The sequence below is a fragment of the Dinoponera quadriceps genome, unplaced genomic scaffold (genome assembly GCF_001313825.1).
Source record: "Dinoponera quadriceps isolate SergipeBrazil2010 unplaced genomic scaffold, ASM131382v1 scaffold2094, whole genome shotgun sequence".
Taxonomy (NCBI): Eukaryota; Metazoa; Arthropoda; class Insecta; order Hymenoptera; family Formicidae; genus Dinoponera; species Dinoponera quadriceps.
Genome location: NW_014557105.1, coordinates 128,165 through 147,424, shown reverse-complemented (window position 1 = coordinate 147,424; position 19,260 = coordinate 128,165). Strand labels below are relative to the sequence as shown.

Here is a 19,260-nt window from a genome sequence, read left to right as displayed (position 1 = left end):
TATATATATATATATATATATGGGGGAGGGGGGGGGGTCTTTAAAAGGAGAAAAGAAACTATTGATAAGTAGTTCAACTTTTATTTTACCCTTTTTTTCTTAAATATGTACAAAACTAAATAAATTAAGTTAAAAATAAATAAATAAGTAAATAAATACGAAACTTCTAATAAAAGGATGAGAAAGAAAATATGGGAGCGGGAATATTTGAATAATTCAGTGGTGTAAAGTGCAAACAACCGGCAAGTAGAAGGTTCGGTTCCCGGCAAACTCCAGCTCCCGATATATGTTTTTCTCTCCGCTCTTAGCACAATTTTGACAGATGTGTGATTAAGACTACGTTCTCTGTGCGCTCATGTGCTGTAAGCGTCATCCTATCTTCCTCGAGCAATGTAATGAACAATATAAAGATAGAATGACGCACTTACTAAGTGCGCGAGCGCCTAAAGAGAGCGCAGCTTAAAGATTACTTTTAAATGAGCAATATTTTTAGCATCACGTTTACTGATAAATGATAAGAGAAACGATAAATAGTAGTGATTTGTGATTATTTGACTGTACAATTTGAGGTGGAACTTCAGAAAACGAGTTCTGGCCAAGAAACATCCGTCTCAAACCACCGTGCGCTTCCATGCTCGTCTTTGCACGGACAAAACGCCTAGAGATTTATGCGAACTATAAATTACGAGAAATCGTGTGTACGAGATAATTTACATACAGAGACGATAAGTCGGTTCGATTGAAAGTTACGCTTACGTACGAGGTCGTTGGACGTTCACTCTCGAATTTGCGGAGCTACGTCGCTGCCCTCCGAGTCGCACTGCCAATATGATACAAACGTTTCCCCGCTCGCGTTCACGGCCGAACAATTACCGTCGTGAGTTGAAATCCCGGCGAATTAACACGGCAAATGAATAATCCGTCTGCGCGGTCACACACACAGGACAAATACCGGGTAGGCCTCAAGGTGGCCGCCATGGCATGGTGTTTGCCTTCCGAGCGGCAATTCACCAGTCTCCGCCTGTCACCGTTCACCCTTCATCATCCGCTTCTACTACTCTAGCACCCACGCTCATTATAGGTGATTACCACCGCCAGGTTGCCTCGTCTGTCTGCCTGTCTGCCTGCCTTTTCTCTCGACGTGCTTTTTTCCCGGAGCACAGTCCGTCGGAGTCCCTGAGGTGGAACACGCGGGCAAACTCCTCACGGACTGTGTCCGTGCTCCTATCTTGCGTTCGCATGTTAAATATTGTCGTTGTCCCGCGATAAACCGCGTCTCATTGTATCTCGTGACGCATGTTTCTACCTGAAACGTGGCGAGACACACCGATCTCTCGCCACAGTTTTGTGGATAGGATTCACCTCATGCTGCAAACGCCTCGAGGCACCGTATGATGGTCTTTTTCAGTCAGATCTTTTCTTTTTAAGCGCTCCAGAGCGTCTGCAGCTTCAAGTAAATCCTATTCTGTATATGTATCGTATACGGTCAGACACAAAATAGCTTGCGACACTTTTTTTTTTATAAGTTTCAGGACGCATCCCGTATTTAATATGAAAGAATTTGTCTCCCAGTAATTTTCAGCAGACACGTTTTCCTATTGGATACGAGATGCGTTGCGAAACTTATTAAAAAAAAAAAGGATATTGCAATATGATCAATCACCAAAAGGTTGCAACAATTTTTTTCATAAGTTTCAGAACGTAGTATCAATATAGATGTCCATTGATCTATTCATTAATACAATGCGGTCACAGAGTCGTATGATCGCGGTCGTTCAAGTCACTCCACTTCAAATTCGAGCGACTTTTTTGATCCAGTCAACCAATCACTGGAGAGCGACTTTCAGTCCAGTCAACCAATCACTGGAATTGGAAATTAACCGATTCGAACGACCACGACTATACGATTTTGCGATCTCGTTGTAGACTCATCTTTTCCTTTTTTTCACGAGTCGTAGCCCTAAAATTATATACACGCAACGAAACTTTAGTATCGATCGGATCAACCAATCGCATTCGAGAGCCTCCATATCATAATCTCATGGTATCGAGCGTTCTTAAACGTTATTGGCCGATTCGCTCGATTCGTTGCTCAAGTTCCATCGCTTACGTTTCTCTATGTGCTGTGTGATGTTCACTCGTCTCAATCGGCGCTTTTCTCTCGGGAGACACTTCTACATTTCACATTGCTTTCGCTTTTAAATAGTTATCGCAGCCCTCGTAGATATCCATCAACAATAACTGGCTTGATCGTTACTTCGAGGCGGTTTGTTATCGATGGAAATATTATTTTCGGAGCATATGTAAGGTTGTTTAGTGGCACACATACTAATAAACCTAAGGGCGCTGCCGTACAACAAATTATCGCTGCGTATCGCTTTATCAACCATACTGAATCATCGGAGCGGAATCCTCATAACGGTGTTATCGTTGCAGGTGGCACGTCAGTAGTGACGGAAACGTCGAAACCGGTGACCACGGTGGCAGCTGCGAGCCCCGTGGTGGAGAAGCCACCGTCAACAACCGCTGTCGTCGCGACTGCCACGCTGAAGACGCCCGCGGCGATCACCGCGCTCAGCAGCCCGCAGCCTATCGTCAAGCTGGTTAAGTTGTCTTCTACGTCCACTACGGTAACTACGTCCTGTGATATCACGAACAATCAGGAGCAAATCGTGGAGAAGGCTAAGCAGGTGATTGTCGAATTTTTCGCAACTGAAGTTTTTCCTACATCGATATTGGGGCCGCGTTCCGATATTCACTACTAAAAAAATCAATAGTTCGTGTTATACCGTAAGTATCGCCGTAAGTTATACCGTAATTTTCAGCACTGGCGGTGGATGTAAAAATATAGTTTATGTCGAAATTGTTCTCTAATTATTAAACTAAGCAGTTGATTTAAATGGATTATTAAATTCAATCGTGTTAAATTATGGATAAGTTTTTCTTAATTTATCCAATTAAACTGCTAGATATCATTATTAAACGACAGATAAGATATGGATTTGGAATTTCTTCCCTTGACTATATGAAATTGGTCTTTCCGATTATTTTCCCTGCTAATCGCCGGCATTTTGTTCGCCGTGCAGGAGGCGTATGTGATGCAGAGGATCGCCGAGTTGCAACGAGAAGGATTGTGGTCGGAACGGCGGTTGCCCAAAGTGCAGGAACCGGCGCGCACCAAGGCCCATTGGGACTACCTGTTGGAAGAAATGGTCTGGTTGGCCGCGGATTTCGCCCAAGAGCGCAAGTGGAAGAAAGCCGCGGCGAAGAAGTGCGCGCGCATGGTACAGAAATATTTCCAGGAGAAGGCGATTCAGGCACAGAAGGCCGAGAAGTCGCAGGAGCTCAGACTGAAGAAGATCGCCAGCTTCGTCGCCAAGGAAATTAAAACTTTTTGGACGAACGTCGAAAAGGTAAGCGGAAGAAACTCGGGGACGTTTAACTGCGTTTTGTTGATTTTGAAAGCTGCAATTATGTACGTTATATGTAGCGTGTTACGATTTTAACATAAATTCAGAGGATCTCGTGTGAAAAGATTCGCGTTCTTGGGGAAAATTCAAATTTTCCTTTTCTAGTTGAAAAAATTATACTTACCAAAAATTATATTTTGATAATAACATTTCATATACACGAGAAAAGCCTGTATATTTTTAACATTGAACGACAGTGTCGTTATCGTTACGCGGTCGTTGCTCAGCTCTTTTGCCATGTTATATCCAAGCCACGACACCGTAATAATAATGATACTGTCGTTAAAAGTTACAGAATTGGAGGTAAAGCGACGTACCCCACACAAATAAGCCGACCTTCTCGACGTATCGTAGTCGGAAGCGTGTGCTCGTTGTGGGAACAGCAAAGTCTGCGCATTGTGTATAGTTGTTTTGTTCTCTAAACTCAACTAAAGATTTCGCGCAGGATACTCGCTACTTATCGAGCTAATCTGGCTTGTTACTTGCTGGGTGATATATTTGTATGTCTATTGGTTGACACAACGTAAAACCTCGGGAATGCTCTCGCCGGTTGAACGTCAGATTTTTCATCTACTCAGCCGTTCTCTCTATAACGCTAATATAACTCCTGTGATATCCGCTGCGTTTTGCTCGCAGTTGGTGGAGTACAAGCAGCAGACGAGATTAGAGGAGAAGCGGAAGAAAGCGTTGGATCAGCACTTGAATTTCATCGTCGGCCAAACGGAGAAATACTCCACGTGGCTGACGGAGGGTCTCAATAAGACCGACGGTCCGCAAAGTATCCCGGCTTCCATGAATAGTTCGCGTATTTCGTCGCCGGTGCCACAGGGAAAAGGCCATTCCGACGGTACGTCCCTCCTCACACACTACCTAATTACTTACCGATTACCTTGATCGCGCGAATTTTGTTGCACTGATCATTTTAATTGTGCTATTTGCGTAAATCGCCTTACCTAAATTGCTAGGTCGTATAACGTACACGTTTGCACTACAGAGGAATTCCAACCGAACCAGAGTTCGGATGACGACGAGGAGACCATAGCCAAGGCCGAGGAGGAGATGAAGTTAACGACTAATCACAAGGAAGAAGTGGAATTATTGAAAAGAGAATCGGAGATACCTCTGGAAGATCTCCTGCGAGAACTTGGGGGGGACTATCTGGAGGATCGCAACAAGAGCCTGTCGCCGCGAGACGCAACGAACGAGGAGCGAAATGTACGTTTCTCGATATATCTAGTTATATTCAAGTAGTTGATTTTAATTGTTATTAAATTATAGTAACCAGTTAATTTAATATCCTTTGTAAATCGTTGATTCCTCAAAGTTTTATCACTCGAACGACCGATGTAATTCTTAGATATTGTTTATCTGTAGGCGCGGAGATTAATTTACATAATTTATAGTAAAATTTATAACGGGAAATTGATAAAAATATTAATAATAATAAATAAATGACGAGCTCTCTAAATGGCGAACTTCGTCGCAGGAAAACGAGGAAGCGGCCGACGGAGATGTCGACTTCATCGCTGCGTCGGGTGAATCCTCTGACGAGGAAGACACCATCATGGAGGAGGAGAGGCTCGAAGGAGATGTCGATCATAAACGGGAACTCGATGAACTCAAGGTACGTCGTTTTTTATTTCAACGTCAGAATGTGGAATGTGGACGCTGCTTGTGAGTCGTTCGTCAGGTTCGAATAAAAATTGTCCTTGCGTTCTGCCAGGCTGACAATGAAATGTCCATCGACGAACTCGCAGCTAAGTACGCTAATATGTCAGAGGAGATGGTGGACATCGACGCGGAGAATGAAGGTTGGTTCTTCATTACATTTTTTATTCATTTTTAAATTATTGCAATTAATATCTTCTTTCTGTTTTAATCACTTTTATTGTGCCATCTCGTCGACATAAATAACCAATGATGATACCATTACCAATTCTGACGGTATGAGACAAGTGGTTCTCACTTATCTCAACTACCACTTTGTGCTGTAAATAGAGGCATTTGTCTGAGAAAATTTCGCGAATTCGCATTGCCGGCGGAATAATCGAACTGTTCGCATTGTCGACTGAACGGGATATTGTTTCTCATTTTGCTCAGGTACCGATAAAGAAATCAGCGATAAGGAAGCAACAAGGGAGAACGAGGAGCAATCCAGTAGCAGTGAGAGTGAGAGCGAGGAAAGCGACGATGAGAGCGGCGATGAAGCGGCTCAGACTCAGAGCGACGCCGAAGAAACGGACGTTGGTCTTCGGTCTCTCCTCGAAGACCCGTCCGGGGAACAACAGTCGGAGAATAAAGTGAGTTACCTTTCTATTTCGATCGCATTTTTTGCGATTAATTCCGAATACATTTTTTTTATCGAAAATTAATGTATTTATTATTATTAATATTTTATTATATATGTTTATTTATTATTTTATTTATTATTAATATTTTTATCAATTTTCTACTAGAAATTTTATTATAAATTTATTATGTAAATTAACTATATTTCAAAATTTAATATTATAAATTAAAATAAAAATAATTAATATGTGTATCTATATTTGATTTTGATTGTCTCCCTTCCTTCTTTATTTTAATAATAAACGATCCTTTTACCCGTTGCTTCGTGAAAATAATTTGCATATCATTACCATAATTGTTTATCTTCTTACAGGTCGCGGAAGCCGACCACTCGGACGCTCGTAACGAAATGGACAACGTCGCCGCGTTGGCCGAGAGCATCCAGCCTAAGGGAAACACGCTACTCACTACCAGTGTAAGTTTCTTCGTATATTACATTTTTTTAAACTATGTTTTTTTGCGCAGACTGTGAGTGAATTAAAGACGTATTTTTTAATTAATTTAGTAGAGGGAGGGAAATGCGGGAAGTGGGAGGCTCACTGGAGCCCGTGGTTTGAAACATATACATGTCCGTGTAATAACAAACAGTCCTTTCGATCCAAAGTGATGCAGCAGTAATTTTGTTCATCGCTATTTCCGAAAGGCAGATCAACGGTGATTCAATTTTCTCACGAATAACGTATTTGTGTTATTCTAGAAAATAATCACTATAAGAACATTGATTTTAACATCGTGTATCTCCGCGTTTTCGCGCTTACAATGTGTCTCGCTTTTCTGTAATAACTTTTAACAAAGCGTTATTTACTTAAGATATGTTAATTATAAATGATTTCTAATGTCATGTACTGTATTGTACGTTTCAGGTTGTCACCAAAATACCCTTCTTGCTGAAACATTCGCTTCGCGAGTATCAGCACATAGGATTGGACTGGCTCGTTACAATGTACGACAGAAAGTTGAACGGTATCTTGGCGGACGAGATGGGTCTAGGTAAAACCATACAGACCATTGCGCTATTGGCGCATCTGGCTTGCGAGAAGGGAAACTGGGGCCCGCATCTCATCATCGTGCCGACCTCTGTGATGCTGAATTGGGAAATGGAATGCAAGAAATGGTGCCCCGGCTTCAAAATACTGACGTATTACGGCACACAGAAGGAGAGGAAACAAAAGAGAACAGGTAACAGCTTAATGCCTCAAAAAGAATTTCATTCCTTTGAGAATTTATTATTTGACTAATTTCATCAAGTTCTTGATTAATTGACTCTACATATCAACTCAATGGATTTTTATTTCTCTATAATTTTCAATTTTTACAAACTTCGTTTCTTCTATAATTTTCAACTTTTACGCGAATTGTTCCTTTGCAGAATAATAATGCGTTATTCAGAGTTAACACGCGACACGTGGTTTCTTTCACGCGTCATTTCTATGTTCGCAGGCTGGACGAAGCCGAACGCCTTCCACATATGCATAACGTCTTACAAGTTAGTCATACAGGATCACCAAAGTTTCAGACGGAAGAAGTGGAAGTATCTTATCCTGGATGAAGCGCAAAATATTAAGAACTTTAAGTCGCAGAGGTGGCAGTTGTTGTTGAATTTTCAAACGCAACGGTAAGTTTGCCGGAGAGGATCTTTCATTGAGCAACAACTATAGAGATATTCTACGGTAGTTCTGTGGGAACGTCGCTGTTTATCGCTTCTCGTTTCGATTTTGCATTGCAGGAGGTTGCTACTCACTGGCACACCCCTTCAAAACAATTTAATGGAGCTGTGGTCGCTCATGCACTTTCTCATGCCTAACGTGTTCCAGTCTCATCGAGAATTCAAGGAGTGGTTCAGTAATCCCGTTACGGGTATGATCGAAGGAAACAGTGAATACAACGAGAACATTATCCGTCGTCTGCACAAGGTCTGTACGTAGTTTTTTTTACCTTGTTTCTTTTCCTTCCTTTCAGTTCTTTATTTATTTATTTTTTTATTATTATTTTATTATTATTTTTATTATTTCCTTTACTTTCAAGTTCCTTACTTTAATATTTGGTATGTTCTTTTGGCTGAACATTCTGTACTTTTCTCTTGTGCTCTGTTTCTTCACTTCTGATGCTCGATTACACACATCGAGGACAAAAAGTGTAACACAGTGCAACCAAAGAGAAACAGACTTACAAAATTAGTCAAATGGTGATGTTACTCGCTGCCGACAACAGACATTAGCTTGCAATGACGCAATGCCTGTATTATTATTGAACAGCGGGATAGCGAAATTCTCCATAAAAAACTCGTGTGTCAAAAATCGATCACCATCTGACATGCGAATCCTGTATGGAGAAACAATAACACTGAACAATAATTGTCCCAATCGATTGATATTTGATATCTTACCTAAAAAGGCTAAAGGGTGAAGAAAATTTCAAGATATAGCGTATCATATGTTGATAAATGAAATTTTCGCGCTAACAATGTGCTGATCAACGATCGTGTTCTTCACAGGTGTTACGGCCGTTTCTCTTGAGACGCTTGAAAACCGAGGTGGAAAAGCAATTGCCGAAGAAATACGAGCACGTGGTAATGTGCCGTTTGTCGAAGCGTCAGAGATTCTTGTACGATGATTTTATGTCGAGGGCCAAGTAAGTAATCTCTCGCCGATGCTGACAATTAGAAACGGAAGGTTCGAAAAGACCTTTCTATTTGTTTGTATTATCCTATGATATCTTTCTTTTATTCGTATATCATCTTTTTATCTCACAATATCTTCCTTTCTATTTGTATCACCGTTTTGTCTTGTATCTTGTAATATCTTCCTTTTTATTCCGCAGTTCCGTATTCTCTTTTCCTTCCTCTTCGCGCCCAAACATCCCATTTATCCCATTTATGCACTCGTTGTTTTATCTTCATTTTAGTCATTTGCGTTATCTAATGTTAATCATGACATCGGCACTGTGAACCTACTCGTTTTATTTTAAAGGACCAGAGAAACGCTCGCGAGCGGCAATCTCTTGAGCGTGATCAATGTATTGATGCAGCTGCGGAAGGTGTGCAACCATCCGAACTTGTTCGAGGTGCGACCGACCGTTTCGCCGTTTCAGATGGAGGCGCTCGAATTCGTGACCGCCTCCTTAGTGTGGACTGCCCTCGACTACGATCCCTTGAAGGTAAATAAAGAAGGGAGGAAAAGCAGAGATACAACGAGGTACACCGTGCTCTCACGCCGGTGTCTCGGACTCTCTAGTATTTAGGAAGCTCTCAAGTGCCAACCGTCACCCGACTTCTTGCGAACGTTTGACTTTGCAGCACATCGATCTGTCTAGCGTGAACCTTTTACTGTTAGATTTGGAGCTGACGCTCAGCGCGTTTGTCGCGCACCGAGTGAGACGACTGCAAACGCCGAGAAAGCTTATAGAGGAAATAGATAACCAGCCGGAACCGGCGCCGCGTTGCCCGTCGGGCCGGATTAAGATTAACGTTAGATTGTCGAATCAGGCGAAACCGTCGCCGTCGAGCGCGCAGCAACAGCAACAGACGCAGACCAAATTGAAGAATCTGGCCGGTGTGCTGCCTACGCCAAGAGTGGGCACGTCGCCCTTCATCAAGTCGTTAAACGCCAGCCAGGCTGGCCCAGGACAAGGTAAGTTTTGTCCTTTTCTTCATGCAATCTCGTTGTATTTGAATTGTGAATTAACTCAATGCTTCTGGGTTTGGTCGTCTAAGTTGGATTTTCAAAACCTTCTAATATTTTAGGGACATCCGCGGTGTGAAGAAGTTCTTAATTTTGGTGTATAGTAATAATAAGTATAATAATAATAATCACTGATCGCCATCACAAGCGAAATACACAATAACTGATGCTTCTAGGAGTAACGCTCCGAGTCGCGGGTGGCCAACAATTGCAAGGGTATTCCGTGCAGCTTGTACAGCACCAGGGTAGCGTGAAAGGTAAGCGATCTTCCGTCTCCATGTTCGAAAAAAAAAAAATGCTCTCGAAGAATCTTCACTTAGGATTAACTTTAGAATTTGCTGCCGAAGCATTAGTATTTGCTCCTTCTCTCTGCCGAGTCATTCCCTGTGTATAATTATATCGATGTAATAATACACGCAAGAAGTTGATCATCTATGCATCATCAATCAGTGGCTGTTGTGAAGTAACTTTCCCTATGCAGTCATTTTTGCAGTGGTGCTAGAACAACCGTCCCTTAGGCCAGCTTGTTTATAATCTCACCGTTTATAAGCATTCTAGAACTAAGGGCACAAGATATATATGATACACATGACTCTGCAGACGCGGCAAAGCTCCTCACAATCTATTAATTCACAACGTAAAGTCTCAGATTCAAAACGAATTTCAACATGAGTAAATCCGCGTTGGTACTGACGATGCCTTTGTGCTCTTGTTGTTGTGACAGCTATTCCAATGGCAACGTTGGCGCACAATCCGCAAAGCACCACCACTGTGACGTCGACTACTGCGGCGACGAACGCTCAGAGGATCACAGTGGGCAACGCCAACATCAGGGATGGCCTGCAGCGGCTGACCGCGCAGACTGTCACGGTCAAGCAAGGCGATTCCGTCCAGAGGATAGCGATGCCCAGTTTCGCGCAGCTGGTCCAAACTTCGAGCGGTAGACATATCATTCTTACGTCGAACCAGCAGAACACGAACGCAGGTATGCGTCTCTCGGCGACACGTTGGTCGGTCCCACCTGTGTGCATCACGAGAACCCGTCGTCATCTGCTGTCATCGGTTAGAGGATAAAAAATAGTAACATCTTTTGTACTCTCAGTCTCGTTTCCAGTAATGACGAGCGGTCCGCGCCTCACGGTGTTGTCGAAATCTCTGATGGGCCTGCCCTCCTCGGCAGCCGCTGTTAACAAGGTCGTCGGCAGCGTGGTGACTACCACCAGTGGCAGGCCCGTTATGAGGGTGCCACCTCTGAACGTTAGCCATGCCTCGCAGATACAATCGTCCAGTGGAAACGGCGGCCAACAACCGCAGCCGATACGCAGTATCGTGACCAGACAGGCTCAGAAGGAAGCAATCAAGGCGCAAGTGAAGGAACAGCCCAAATCTGAGTTCCATTTGGTAATATATTCACACGTGCCTCCTTTCCTCTTTTTTTTTTTTTTCTTTCTTTCTTTCTTTCTTTAACGTGCTGGTTTCTTTCCAGCCGCAGTTGGAAGAAGAGAGACGGCAAAGACGGCAAGCCAAGTTGCGTTTCATAACGAACATCAACGAACGGAGATGCGCGGCGTGTCCGCTTTACGGCGAGGACCTGTTCATGGCGTTGAGAATAGGCAAGCCGGCGACGGCTTGCCCTTGGCACAACGGCTGGATGCACTGCGCTACGATGAAGCAGAGCACACGGACTCGCCGTGAGTTCTTCTCTCGCACGGAGGCGCTTGCGGAGGCCATCAAGTCCACGGAGCGGATCGTCGAGGAGCTCAAGGAAGTCTTCGAGAGGTTGTTATCTCGTCTAACTCGCGTCTCCTTTCTTTTTCTCGCCAGTTCTAGTTTCAGGCTGATTGGCTGAGAAGCCGCATTTGAGGCACTTTAGTCGTGTTAGTTCGGAATGTTGACCTTGTACACCCGATCTATCGTTTCGTGGTTGTCTTTTATCTCCAAAACTCGAATGGAAGACGAAGAGTGCACGTTTTTTACTCAAGTTTGTGAAATTAAACGATGAATTATGTAATCAGACTTTTCTTTCTTTCGACGTTCGTGCAGATTCGTGGTGCACGTGCCGGCAGTGCGCGCGCCGGTACCCCGGTTCCACGTGTCCCACCCGCCGCCGCACAAGTTGTGGAACGAGCGGCGCCTACGAGTGGAACTGCAGCACCAACTGTCGCCGAAGTTCGTCCTGCTCCATTCGATCACGAGTCGCATGCTGACGCAATTCCCCGATCCGAGACTGATCCAATACGACTGCGGCAAGCTGCAGTCGCTGGACCGTCTGTTGAGGAAGCTCAAGACCGAGAATCACCGGGTCCTTATATTCACGCAGATGACCAGAATGTTGGACGTGCTCGAGGCTTTCCTCAATTTCCACGGTCACATTTACCTACGACTGGACGGCACCACGCGGGTGGATCAGCGTCAGGTGAGGATCCGAGCGAAGTTTGTTCCGATTTCCATGGACGAGATGAATGAATGAAACTTCAAGTAGTTGGTCCGTGATACTTATTAGAAAGATCAATTTGAAAGGTCAATCTTTTTCTAATTTTACAATGTATGTAGATCGTGCTTCGATTAATATGTTGTTAAAATTAAAAGATCCCTAAGCATATTAATTTACAGACCAGCTACTTTAAAGAACAATGAATGAATACAATTTGACGTGCAGGTCTTGATGGAGCGGTTCAACGGCGATAAGCGGATATTCTGCTTCATTCTGTCGACAAGATCCGGCGGCGTCGGCGTCAATCTGACGGGGGCGGACACGGTGATATTTTACGACAGCGACTGGAACCCCACGATGGACGCCCAAGCACAGGACAGATGCCACCGAATAGGGCAAACGCGAGATGTGCATATCTACAGGTACGTGCACTAATTAACCCTTATCGGTCGTAAGTCACCTCTCACGTGACAACAATACTTCGTCGCTGCGGTCGTACGTCATGTAGGAGGTGACAAGTTCGCATATTTACCGAAACCAGCTACAACCTAGTGAGAATCACGCATAAAAAGCTAGCGTCCGATAAGGGTTAATACATCGGTGTGAAGAAATTATTTAGTAACTTGTTGGGAAATATGGGAACGTTTTCAAAGAAGATGAAGGGCACAATGACAAGAGCCGTCGTGATTGTTCACATTTCAGATTGGTCAGTGAGAAGACCGTGGAAGAAAACATTCTGAAGAAGGCGAATCAAAAACGATTGCTGGGAGACCTCGCCATAGAAGGCGGAAACTTCACCACGGCGTACTTCAAAAGTGTAAGTACTGTCTTTCAAGCTCAAGTTGTTGAAATAATCTTTCTCACAGAATGTGGCTCTCATTTTTTGACAGATTATAGGAAATTGGATACATAAGACTTTATATAACGATTACACTATCCTTTCCAGTCGACCATTCAAGATCTCTTCAACATCGACCAAACGGAGAACGATCCGTCGGCGCGGATGGCTGAGGTGCTGGAGCAGAGCCGAGACCGGGAGAAAGTCGGTAGCAAGGACGCGCCCTTTCACGGCGCATCTTCCTCGACGTCTCAGCATACAGAGGAGAAGGTGGCCATTGGCGCCTTGGAGAGCGCCCTCGCTGCCGCCGAGGAGGATCTCGACGTGCAAGCAGCGAAGACCGCCAAGGCGGAGGCAGTCGCCGATCTCGCCGAGTTCGACGAGAACATTCCGCTGGACGATGCTGACAAGGACGACGCGCAAGTCAGCAAGGCGGAACAGGAAGTTCAACATCTGGTTTCTCAGGTATAGACGAACGTTTTCATCTCGAGGTCATGCTGGTTTGTCTGTAATATTAACCAAGCACTTTTCCTTTTCTCTCTCTCTCTCTCGTCCTACTCTGCCAGAGAGAATTCAACGTTCAACTTCGATTTTGTCGTTTCCAGCTGCGACGTTCTCTTAATACAATACCAAGTTCGCAATCTCACATGTATATACAATACTAAATTGACATCGTCAACATTGTCATATCGATCAGTAATCATGTGGCTTATCCTTAGCGACGAAAACGCGAAAAGAAAAAGTTCCGGGCGATTTTAGACGAATCATTTCGGAATGAATCGCTAATCGTTCCTACTTGCCTGCCAGTTGACGCCGATCGAGCGGTACGCGATGCGATTCATCGAAGAGTCCGAGGGCTCCTTCTCGACGGCGCAGCTGGCCGCCGCCGAGCGCGAACTGGAGGAGCAGAAGAAGGAGTGGGAGCTGGACCGGTTGCGGGCGCTGCGGGAGGAGGAGGAGCGGCGCATGCGGCTGGCGGACGACGACGAGGAGAAGCCGCTGACGTTCGGCCGCGAGGACGCCCAGAATCAGGTTAATAGCGCCGCTGCGAACAGGAGCGGTCCGAAGCGTTTAGTTAATAAGAGGTTACCGGTACCGAGTAGAAGAAGTTCGCGTAGACGCGGCGGCGGCGGCGGCGGTGGTGTTCGTAACGCTCGTGGTAGGGCCCGGCGCGAGTCGTCGTCGCGAAGCGAGAGCGAGACCACGACCAGCACGGAGTCGGAGTCGGAATCGGAGTCGCAGGAGGAGGAGGACGTGGTGGAGGACAGCCTCGACGAGGAGTCCAGCCACACCGAGAGTCAGAGTCAGGGTGACGAGGGCGAAGGGGAGGAGGAGGGCGACAAGGGCGACGACGAGGGAGAGGAGGAGGAGGACGCTAGCGAGGGGAACGAGGACAGCAGAGCGAACAGCAACGGTGGTAACGACGCCGAGCGGGGGGAGGGTCTGCCGAGACGGAGGGGCCGTTTGGCCGGCGGTACTTGCGGTCGCAATCACTTCGACCTGAACAGCCCTCGCACGAGGTCCCGGGGCAACGTTAAGATCAATCTGTGGACCCTGGACGTCAGTCCTATTCTGCCGGGCGTCAAGCCGAATTGCCGTCGGCAGCAGCCGCAGCGCAGCAGCAAGTTCCGCCGCGTCAAGTTCGAGAGAACCCTCTCCTCGACGCTGACGGCGTCGTCGGTGGTCGTGGCCAAGAGGAGGACTCGCATCGGGGCGAATGCTAAGACGAAGACTGAGGCGACTACAGGGGAGGAGCGAGAGTCGTCGAAGGACGATCGGGACTCCTCGTCGTCGTCGAAGGGTGATCGGGGCTCGTTGAGGAAAGATCGCGACTCGACAAGGGACGATCGAGGCCCGTTGAGGGACGAGAACGATCCAGCCGTGATCGAGGATTCGGCGAAGAACGACTTGACGAAAGGTAGCGATCTCGACTTGTCGAGGGACGACGCTGATTCGTCGAACGATCGAGGCGCGCCGACGAGCGATCGTGGCCCCGCGGAGGACGACTGCTCGACGGCGTCCTCGAACGGCGTAGAGCAACACGTTGCCGACGTCGACGCGGAGCGAGCTGCCGATGAACGCGCGACGACACCGGTCGCGCCGGCTGACCACGCGAAGTCGACGGAGTCGTCGACGAGGTCTGATCACGCGGAGCAGGCTGTCAAGGAGGAGAAAGAGAGGGAGAGGAGCAGCGACAAGATCGTCCGCGTCGTTAACCAGGTGTCGACGGTCTGCTCTGTCCAGGTGACGCGCTGCTCGGCGAAGTTGTCGTCCACGGGCTACCGGAAGCTCGGGCCCGAGGTGAATCGCAACGAGGACGCGGAGAACCTCGACGTGAACGTCAACACGAGAGACTCCTCGCTACCCTCGCCGGGCGCCGCGCCGTCGGACGTTTCGCTGAAGCGCGCGAAAGAGACTACCACGACGACGACGATGCGCGACGTCAGGTCCATAGCCGAGATAGTCGTGTCGGCGAATTCCCTGTTCAACAATTCGCGCGTGAAACTGAACGTGGCGGCTTCGAAGGAGCCGGAGAAGGGCGATTCGCCCGCGAATCGCTCGGTCCCGCTCCTACGCTCGAAGGCGCTGCGGGACGGCAGTCCTGACGTCTCGTCGTCCTCGTCGACCAGCGACAAAATCACCGTCAAGACCGCCGCGGTGCCTCGCGTCCCCGTCGCCCAGAAGAACCCCAAACCCGCGAACACCACCGACGACGCCTCGTCGAATAACGACGAGGACGACGCGCGACGCACCGACGAGGGGGAGAACGACGACAACGACGTCGAGCCGACGGCAACGCCCGTAACGCGAAAGCATGCTAGTCAGAGATACAATAACTCGAAGAGCGAGAACGCGGACTCGGAGAGGAGAGGGCTAGAAAACGAGCCTGCAGTGTCCCCGAACTCGGCGTCCTCCGACTGCTCGACAGCTGCCGCGAAGAGCGAGACGAGTCCCGGCGAGTCCAGGTGCAAGATGCGGAAGATCGTGCTGGACGCGAGCGGGAACTCGCGAGGCGTGACGACTCGCAGCTCGAAGCTCTCCCCGGTGGCCAACGCTCGCTCCGAAGAAGGCGGCGGAAGCAACACGCGGATAACGGAGGACAAGGTCGAGCCGGAGGCGGCCAAGAACAGTCCGCAGCAATCTAAAGTGAACCAGACCTCGCGAAAGAGCGACGTTTCGTCGCCCACCTCTTCTTCCCCGCCGCAGTCCGTCGCCGAGCAGAGCAAAGTCACGCGATCGACGACGGGTGCTCGGCCGTTCACGCCGCCGCTGCTCGGCGAGGCGCGCGGCTCCCCGTCGCGGCTGATCAGCGCGAAGCGACGGCCCGACACTCCGCTGCCTCGCCCGGTCACGAGATCCGCGGCGACCGTCGTCACCTTCGGCGCCACGACGACGATCGATGACGCGAATGCCTCGTCCTCGTCCGCCTGCCGGGGTGAGAAACACGCCACCCGGCAGAACTCCAAGCTGTCCTCATGCCAGGACAACGGCTTCGTGAGTCCGCTGCCGTTCCGACGCAGCAGGTCGATACCGCTGATGAAGCCGGAAGCGGCGAGCAAAGAGCCGGTCACGGCGGAGCGAGCCTCGGTCATCCACCTGAAGCGTCGCCCGGACACCCCGCGGCCGATGAACGACGAGCAACCGGCGCCCCGGGTGACTCGTTCCGGCCTGACCTTGAATTCCGCCGCGAAAGCCTCGTCCTGCCCGCCGCGAGCGAGCGGCAAGACATCGGCGGGCCGAGGCTCGCCCACGCGGGAGCCGAACGAGAGCCCAGCGACGCCTTCTTCGTACGCGTACGAGAAGCCGCAGCGGACCGCCAAGGTCGTCGCTATCCTCACCTTGGACACGAGGAGCAATCACCAGCACCACAACAGCAAGGCTCCCTCCTCGATCCAGCCCAAGTCCGCCAACTACACCGCCGGTGGTGGCGGCAGCAGCGCCGGCAACCCCCCGGAGGCGAAGGAGGTCTTCGTGACGCGATTGTCGGACTCTCTGAAGGAACAGGAGGCCGCCGACTCCGAAGGCTACGACTCGTCCCCGGACTCCAAGTCCAAGAGGCTGCGCAGGGGGGAGAGCAAGCGCGCCAGGATAGTCTCGTATCTCGAGAACGAGGACGGCCAGCTGGACGAAGAGGACGGGCTGCCGTTGAAGAGGGTCGCCGTCCGCGCCTCGAGCCACTTCTCCGCGCCAACTCAGACGCGCTCGGAGAAACTGAGGAACAACGCCACGATATCTTGAGCCTCGCTGATGAAGCTTCATCGGTTGTTGCTGTTCTCATCGTCGCTGCCACCGCCGCCGACGACGACACGAGTCGTTCCGTCGCGAACGCTGTTGTTACCGTCGCTCGACTCGGTCGCGCGTAGCTTGCCTACTACTATATGCGCATGACGCCGCCCCGAGCCTCGCCGTCGCGCGAAGAGAGACGACCCTACTTCGTAGAGAGAGAGAGAGAGAGAGAGACATTTGCGAATTCTCGCGTGCGCTGATAACGATCGACGCGTTATCCGTCGCCGACACTCCCGCCGCGCTCAGCGTCAAACGCCTGGTCGAAGAGCGACCGCTCGATATGCCAGACGAGAGGAAAGCCTCGGGCTGATTTTCCTTACCTATATATATAAATATATAAATATGTATGAAACACAATTTTCAAGAACGAGAACTTCGCAGGGAAAAGAGAGAGAGAGAGAGAGAGAACATTTCACGTGACGGCATCTCCGCGATAGAGAAACGAGCTTGGTGTAACGAAATTCCACGCGGGAAGGGTGACTCGCAGTAGCCCTGTGGAGGGTACTTTCCCGACGGTCATGAAACCGACGGGAGCTCACCGCACAGCACAGAACGTGGAGGGAAGCGGAGAGGAGGGAATCGAGCGGACCCGTTTGACGCTAAACGCGGCGAGTGCTTGTCGTCCTTGTACATAATCACACGAACTACGATCTAACGATTTAAGCGATGAGTTTCCTCCGTTGTACTCCCCCCCCCCCTCCTCGGAAGTACACGTTGTAATATTTGTAGCGTTGTAAATTGTGCTCTGTGGCCGCCGCCCCTCTTCTCATTACCGTCTCATCTCGTCACCATCATCTCATCTCATCCGGTTCGGTTTACCGAGACGACGGGTCCGTCCTTTTTAACTGTACTTTCCGCTCTAATTCGCCGTTCCCTCTCGTCTCCCGATCCTCCTCCCCGTCTCCTAATCCCGGATGGATGAACCGTGACTGAACCGTGACTGAAACGCGGGGGCGAGTGCAGATAAGAAGGACCGATTCTTTTGTGCGCAGGTGTCCACCGCTACTTGCGATTTATACACACACACACACACAGCCGTGTCAATGACACAGGCGTGACGAGAATAATACGAAAGGGTGTATTATATTAGGAAAAGTGGTCGTGCTACACCCACACATATACACATCTACACATACAAATACTCATACGTATACAATACAGTCACACACGTGTAGAACTTTAGTCGAGCGGTTTCCTAGTGTGCCACGCTAGACGATTCACACAACACGTACACTCCAATAACGATGACACGTCACGATCGAGAACGCGTAGTGAAGTCTGAAGAAGAGGTCGTTGAGGTGCGAACGGTGCGCACAGATTGAAACGACTCGATTTTACCCTGACCATTTGCGCCGTCCGACACGACGGTTCAAATCCTTCAACGACTCACTCTAGTGAGATCCGTTTCGTTCCTTTCTTCTCTTTTTCCGGAAATTCATTCATAGAGAAACTCTGAGAAAACCAAATTGGACGATTCATTCGAATGACCGAAGAGGAATAACGATCAGCAGTAAAGTAATCAGCAGGTAGTGCAAGTTCTACGAGTTCTTTCTTACCGTAGAAGTAACGATTGAGAGTCCGGGTCTGATCCATCTTTCTGAGAAACTCAGGAAGTGAAATTTCGAATTACGTTTATTCCGACAAGTCGGAGAACAGTCGATTGAATTATCGCGCAGATATATGTATTCAATGTGAGATACGCTAATGAGACCGAACTTGAGTTTATATAGTAATCGAACTAGAATAATCGATGCTGTACGAGATAACTGTGTAGCGCTATTCTCTTAGGGAACCGGCCAAGGGAGGCGGTCGTCAAAGCGTTTTGCTGTCGAATCAAGAAGACCGCGCGACGCGTACGTGTGTACTCGCACACTCGAGTCGGTCCAAGCCAGTATTTCGCTCGTTCAATCGTACATAACCGACATACATTACCGTATTCCCGATCTCTCCAACTTGGAATTGTCTTTTCTCAAATGAGAGAAGAGCCGACAGAATCTCGTCGTCGGGGAGACGGCGGATGGTCAGGGTGATAGGAAAGGTCACGCAGTTCTTATATCAGGCGGTCATTTATCCGCGCTAAAGGGAAAAAACGGCGAGCAAGCAGTCGAAACGAGGAAGGACCTCGGTGTCGTACTTCGGTAACGCCTCGTACTACGTAAACTCGCAAGACGATCACCTGACTATCCATTATATATATATATA

At 48.3% G+C, this 19,260-nt stretch overlaps 1 protein-coding gene across 1 annotated transcript in view; it reads left to right on the top strand.

Moving 5' to 3' along the window:
• The window catches only part of LOC106748666, a 36,865-nt gene that overhangs the window by 6,743 nt on the left and 10,862 nt on the right, over positions 1–19,260 (top strand). The window contains exons 4-26 of the mRNA XM_014627412.1: positions 2,437–2,690; positions 3,087–3,413; positions 4,107–4,317; positions 4,465–4,685; positions 4,957–5,094; positions 5,194–5,281; positions 5,571–5,770; positions 6,133–6,234; positions 6,683–6,998; positions 7,260–7,434; positions 7,546–7,732; positions 8,314–8,450; positions 8,789–8,975; positions 9,115–9,448; positions 9,676–9,756; positions 10,224–10,484; positions 10,614–10,900; positions 10,986–11,278; positions 11,543–11,915; positions 12,159–12,355; positions 12,636–12,750; positions 12,880–13,236; positions 13,579–16,995. Of these exons, the coding sequence (XP_014482898.1) occupies positions 2,437–2,690; positions 3,087–3,413; positions 4,107–4,317; positions 4,465–4,685; positions 4,957–5,094; positions 5,194–5,281; positions 5,571–5,770; positions 6,133–6,234; positions 6,683–6,998; positions 7,260–7,434; positions 7,546–7,732; positions 8,314–8,450; positions 8,789–8,975; positions 9,115–9,448; positions 9,676–9,756; positions 10,224–10,484; positions 10,614–10,900; positions 10,986–11,278; positions 11,543–11,915; positions 12,159–12,355; positions 12,636–12,750; positions 12,880–13,236; positions 13,579–16,995 (8,258 nt within the window). The remainder of the gene's footprint in view (positions 1–2,436; positions 2,691–3,086; positions 3,414–4,106; positions 4,318–4,464; positions 4,686–4,956; positions 5,095–5,193; positions 5,282–5,570; positions 5,771–6,132; positions 6,235–6,682; positions 6,999–7,259; positions 7,435–7,545; positions 7,733–8,313; positions 8,451–8,788; positions 8,976–9,114; positions 9,449–9,675; positions 9,757–10,223; positions 10,485–10,613; positions 10,901–10,985; positions 11,279–11,542; positions 11,916–12,158; positions 12,356–12,635; positions 12,751–12,879; positions 13,237–13,578; positions 16,996–19,260) is intronic.